The sequence below is a fragment of the Andrographis paniculata genome, unplaced genomic scaffold (genome assembly GCF_009805555.1).
Source record: "Andrographis paniculata isolate CXL003 unplaced genomic scaffold, ASM980555v1 Contig74END, whole genome shotgun sequence".
NCBI classification, from domain to species: Eukaryota; Viridiplantae; Streptophyta; class Magnoliopsida; order Lamiales; family Acanthaceae; genus Andrographis; species Andrographis paniculata.
The window spans coordinates 2,202,190-2,208,189 of NW_026137611.1; the positions used below are offsets into that span (position 1 = coordinate 2,202,190).

General features: G+C 23.6%; 1 protein-coding gene across 1 annotated transcript; it reads right to left on the reverse strand.

Moving 5' to 3' along the window:
• Positions 1–5,219: 5,219 nt before the first annotated feature.
• LOC127266129 (CLAVATA3/ESR (CLE)-related protein 33-like) lies at positions 5,220–5,590 on the reverse strand. Its single transcript, XM_051296268.1, has one exon. It carries the CDS (start codon positions 5,584–5,586, stop codon positions 5,326–5,328), a length of 261 nt encoding a protein of 86 aa, XP_051152225.1. The 5' UTR covers positions 5,587–5,590; the 3' UTR covers positions 5,220–5,325.
• Positions 5,591–6,000: the final 410 nt, after the last annotated feature.

The following is a 6,000-nucleotide window of genomic DNA, read 5'->3' on the forward strand; positions in this document are numbered from 1 at the left end:
TCAACTACAACCGGTGGATACATGAATTTTTTTGTTATTTCAAAGAAATTTAAAATTTTTTAGATCTTAAATTTTTATTTTTACTTTTTTTTGAAAATTTTTAAATTTTTAAATAAAAAAATTAAAATTACCTTTTTTAAAAAATTAAGAAAAAACAAATTCACGTGTCCAGCAAGTGTCGCTGACCTGGCAGACATGTGTCCTTTGGCGAGCTATGCGGGTGCCATGTAGGCATTTTTGGCGCCGGAGGACTAAAAGTATAAAATTTTTTCACTTACGAGATTAGTTTATGACAAACTCCAGTTACGAAACTAAAATAATAAAGGAATCTAGTTAGTAGACTAAAAAATCAGTTTACTCTTTAATTAATTACAAAACATAAACTCCCTCGTCCCACATAGTTTGTTCTCATTTTCTATTTTTGTTTGTCCCACATAATTTGTCATTTTTTTTTTCGAAAATTGATTATACACTTTAATTATATCTTAAAATTTAAAATTTAAAATTTTTTTAATCTTAATTAAATTATTTAGTTATCTTAATCTTAATTTATAATTATTTTTATTAATATACTTCTTAATTACTTACTAATTATACTTTACCTAAATTCTCGTATCTACAGTAATATCCATCTTATCTAGGACCGAGGGAGTAATATCATACGACTCATTCAAAATTCTTTCATTTCTCTCTCTCATTTAAAAAATAAATATTTCTATCTAAATTTAAAACTTCACATCTTTAATAAAATTAAAGTTTGTTTGTTTAATGTTTTGATTTGAATTTTTTTATATAGAATATAAAGAATTGGGTCGATAATTTAATAAAATAATACTTTATGTCGAATGTTGATTTTTATAAGAATATAAAATATATATATATATATTGGGAATCACATTGAAAAAAATTTTGAAAAAAGAAATTCTAATCTACTACAAAATTTTGAATAATCTTTTAGAAAATAGACAGAGAAAGTAATTTATATTTTTTTGTTTTAATCAAATTATTAATTATATTAATTTTAATTTATAATTACTTTTATTAATATATCTTTTAAAAATTTATTAATTACATAATATTTAAAATTTTGTGTCCAAATAAAATGGGCAAATTAGACGGAATAGATGAAAAAGTAACTGGAAAAAGTTAGTAGATGAGTGTGGTATGGATAAACTTAGAAAGAACGTCGGCAGGCCGCAATATAATTAATGATGGCGTCGGTTGTGGATAATACGTCGGCTGTCGTTACTCCGCCGCCAAAAAAGCACAATCGTCTCGATTCATTCTAATTAAATAAATAGAAATAATAAATTAATAATAATTATTTTATTTTATTTTATTTTTTTTTTTTTTTAAAAAAGGAGGTCATCAGTCATCAAACACACATATCAACTACCATAATATTCTTATAATTTAATTTTAATTTGATTTGATTTAATTTTAATTAATAGTTCGTCTTATATAATTTGACTATATTTTTTATTTTTGTCCACCTCATTATAACTTATCATATCTATTTTTAGAAATATAATTATTTACTTTAATCACTTTTTAAATTTTTAATTTTATAATTTTCTTAATTTTAATTAAACTATTTATTTATCTTAATCTTAATTTATAATTATTTTTATTAATATATTTCTTAATTATCTACTAATTATATTTTACCTAAATTTTTGTATCTACGGCAATATGCCCAAAAATATCTGGGACGGAGAGAGTAAATTACTTTCTCTGTCTCATAACAAACTATTAATTTTTTCATTTTGGTCCGTCTCATAACAAAATATTTATTTATTTTTTCAGTAACTGTACTATCTACCTAACATTATAAATACCCCTACAACTTACAATATATTACACAAATGTCATTACATTTATATCACACCATACTAATAAGGTTATTTTTGTCATTTCTATATTATTTTTACTATATATCAATATAATATTAATATACCTTAAACTACGGGAAAAAAAAAAAAAAAAAAAGTTGAATTTTTATTTAAGGGACACGTAGGATGCATGCAATGTAATGTGCATGTGCGGACAACTTCATGCTGGAAAGTGTGTCTGTTACCGTCACCACCATTTGCTTATTCGTCTCTTCTTTTAGGATTTCCACACTTATTTATTTATTTATTTATTTAATATTTATATATATGTATATATGTATAATCACACTTTCCTAACCAAAAACCATTAATTAATTAAGCTTATAACTTAATTAGTTGGTTGGTTGGTTAGTTAGGCTCCATTCAGATATGGACTTTATTAATTACATCAACTTTTTTAAAAAATTATATTATTACTAGAGATTAAAAAATTATATTATTTATTACTAGTAACTTTTTCATGAAAAATAAAAAATAAAAAAATTAGATACTTATTTAATTTTACAAAATATTATATTCTCTTAGTCTCAAAGAAAAATATTTTTTTTATTATTTTCGTCTATTTTATTCAAAAGTATTTTTTTTTTAAGAAAATTTTTTATACACTAATACCAAAATATCTTTTAATTTTTATTTAAATTACAAACATACTATTATACATGCAATTACTTTATCCATAAAATCAAAAGCTACAAATGCGAAAACATCTTACACACTTCCTCAGGTCACCTGCCAGGTTCGCCTAGTATAACTTATCCGTCGGACCTAATTTGCAGGATATTAGGTTCGACCGGAGGTTTACTCAATGCGCACTTTCGGGTAGCGGCTGTGGATTCTCACGTCATAAAATAAATAAATAAATAAAATAAAATATTATTTTTAAATCTACTATTAAATCCCAGAAGGCCGATTTGGACGGAGAGAGTATCAAATATTTAATTACTATTTATTGTTTTTTATTATTGTTAAAATGTACTGTTGTATAGATATGTATTATCAATTATTTATCATATGATAATTAAAGTTATTTTACACTATCGTTATATTCTTCCAACGCTATTTTTCAATTGCAATTCTCCAAAAAAAATAATAATAAATAAAAGATATTTTATACAAAAATTAAAAAAAAAAATCAAAACACTCGTTATAAAGAAAAAATAAAAAGATCATTTAAAAAACGTCAAATATTCACACTAAAATAATATATTTTATATTTTTTACATCAAAATTTATTTCATTAAAAAAGGTAGGAAAAGATCATATTTTTATTTATATTAGCAAAAGCCCATTAATTTATAATACTCAATTCCTCAATTAAATATACACTGAATAATATGAAAATATTTCTAGCTTCAATACATTAATAATTTTGAACATTATTAATATGATATTTTATAGAAACCTTACCATCTTACACCTGTGTATAATAAAAAAGACCACAAGTAACAAACTTAAAATTTTATATTTTTTTCGTTCGTCAAAATTATCTCACTATTTTTTATTTGTTTGTATGTTAAACTTATGTACAATTTATTTATAGAAAATAATTTTATCCATCTACAATTTTATTATTCTTACTTTAACAAATAATAATCAATTTTTTACCATTTTTTTACTTACCCTACTACTTCTTTTTTTTTTTTCTATCGAATAGTAATAAACTGGCTATAATACTTCTATTTTACTTTTTATTTACCTCAAAATATCATCATTTTTTAATATTTGTGTCCAATCAAACTCACGTAATTATATTTTATCAACCGGAAAGAGTATATCATTGAATTGATATAAATATGAATGATATAATAAAATTTATACGACATTATTTTTTATATTTATAAAAGTGAACGTGTATAGATACATGCATTAATTTCTTAGGATGAATCAGCATCAAATAGGATCTTAATCAGCATCATCATGTTAGGTTGACTCTTTATATATATATATATATATAATTAAATAATTAAAATAATTAAATGGATATTATATTTTATAGAGAATAAAGAAAAAAAGAAAAAAAGAAAAAAAGAAAAAAACTGAAACTAATTTTCAAAAGAACCGAACCATAAATTGTGTGTTACAAGCGTTTCAAAAATAATAATAATAATAATAATAATAATAAAATTGTGTATTACATATTAAATTTTAGTTCATAATTGTATGATGAACCATACGTTTGTTTGGGAGTTTGGATTTTGAGTTGGGATTTGAATAATAAAAATTTTAAATTTGAATAGTTGTATGATGTGATATAAATGAGTTTTGATGTGATGTTTTGAATGTAAAATTGATTTTTAGTATAATATAAAAAATAAAAAATAAGTATTTGATGTGATATTTTTTAAGAAAAAAAATTGGATGAATAGTGGATTGGAAATCCAATCCCCCAAACAAACACACCCCGAATGCTATAAAATATTAGCACATGACTAACTTGTCAATATAATAATATAATCAAAATAAAGTTTAATAGAATTGATTATACTATAAACTTATATTGGACGTATATATTTTATACGATAAGGAAAAAATGATGAATTCGATAAATATATATATATAAGGGTAAACTGATTTTTTAGTTCGGTATCTAATTCCCTTTATTATTTTAGAATTTTAAGTGGACCTAATTTGAAAATAGTCCCTTAACTAAAAGAATTTCACTAAAATGGTCATTCGGCGTAGGACTTGACACGTTGGCTTGTCGTTGCTGATGTGGCGCTGACATGTAATCGTCACGTCAGCGATACGTGAATTTGTTTTTTTCAAATATTTTGGTAAACTATTTATTTAGTCTTGTAATGACATCCTTTATCATTTTTAAGACTTTAAATGAATTATGTTTGAAATATCGGACTAAAAAAATAATTTACCATAACTATATATATATATAGTGACTATTGAACATTGGATTTAGATTATTATGTATTTGCATATAATTCATTTGTCCTAATATATTTTCTATTATTTCTATTAAAATGCCTATAATATTTACAATTTTTCTTAATTTATTCTCAATATTTTCTTTTTCTTTGCTTTTATCAATGCAATTTATATAAAATCACCATAAATAAAAAAGTAAGAGTAAAATGTTCAAAAATATTAACAAAATTATATTATCTAAACAGCCATATTGAAACAAAAAACACAGCCCTATAAATTGAAATGAGAACAACATAATACAAGTAATAAATTAATTAACCAAGGGGATTATCCTTTTTCATAAGATCAAAATATCCCCTAATGATGAATTACATTTAACGAATGCAACCAATCGATCGATGGATCAAGTGCACGAAGAAGAGACACAAGATGAAAGGAAAAAAAAAAAAAACCCTAAAATGAATCCAATGTGAATTCTTGATAATAAAAAATCGAAAAGTCGACTATGAAAAGCTCTACGCCGTAGTGTACTCTAAATGAAGAGTACTAAGATTTAATGATGTCTCGGGTCGGGTCCACCGGGGCTAACCCTAGTGAAGCGATACCCTTCTTCTTCAAGATCTCTTTTCTTGATGATATCTTTGATAATATTTTTAGACACTTCGATCAATCCACGATGTTGTTGGGAATACGCTATCGGTGGTGGAAGAGAACGCGATTCACAAAATGTAATCGACAAAATGGCGATTAGTAGTAAGCAAAACCCCGATGTTAGATGAGTCATCGATCGATGTTGCATGAAATGAACCTTCATTTATACAAACTTTTGAAATAGCATATAATGATATGTGAAACAATGTGATATATATATATATATAGAGAGAGAGAGAGAGAGAGGGAAGTCAAATTCATTTTTTGTTTTTTTAAATAAGAAGGTAAAGAAAATTAGTATACATATAGATTTCCACTAAGATCTTCAAGTGGAAAAGCAAAGCACTAAAAAATAAAATGAACACCACCTTGTAGTACTTTCTTTATCCGATATTAGTTTATTCATATATATATATACATATTATTGATTTGATCGAAGTCGATATATTCATTACATTTTCTAATAACTGTGGTTTCTAATTTTGTACAATTAATTTTTTTATTTTTAAAAAAATATGATATTCAATCCAAAATATTTTAATTATATTTTATACTTTTTTTTATTTATTTAACAACT

Bases quoted from the DNA above. Each gene is read 5' to 3' on its own strand.
- LOC127266129 (XM_051296268.1), bottom strand. From the start codon at position 5,586: ATGAAGGTTCATTTCATGCAACATCGATCGATGACTCATCTAACATCG.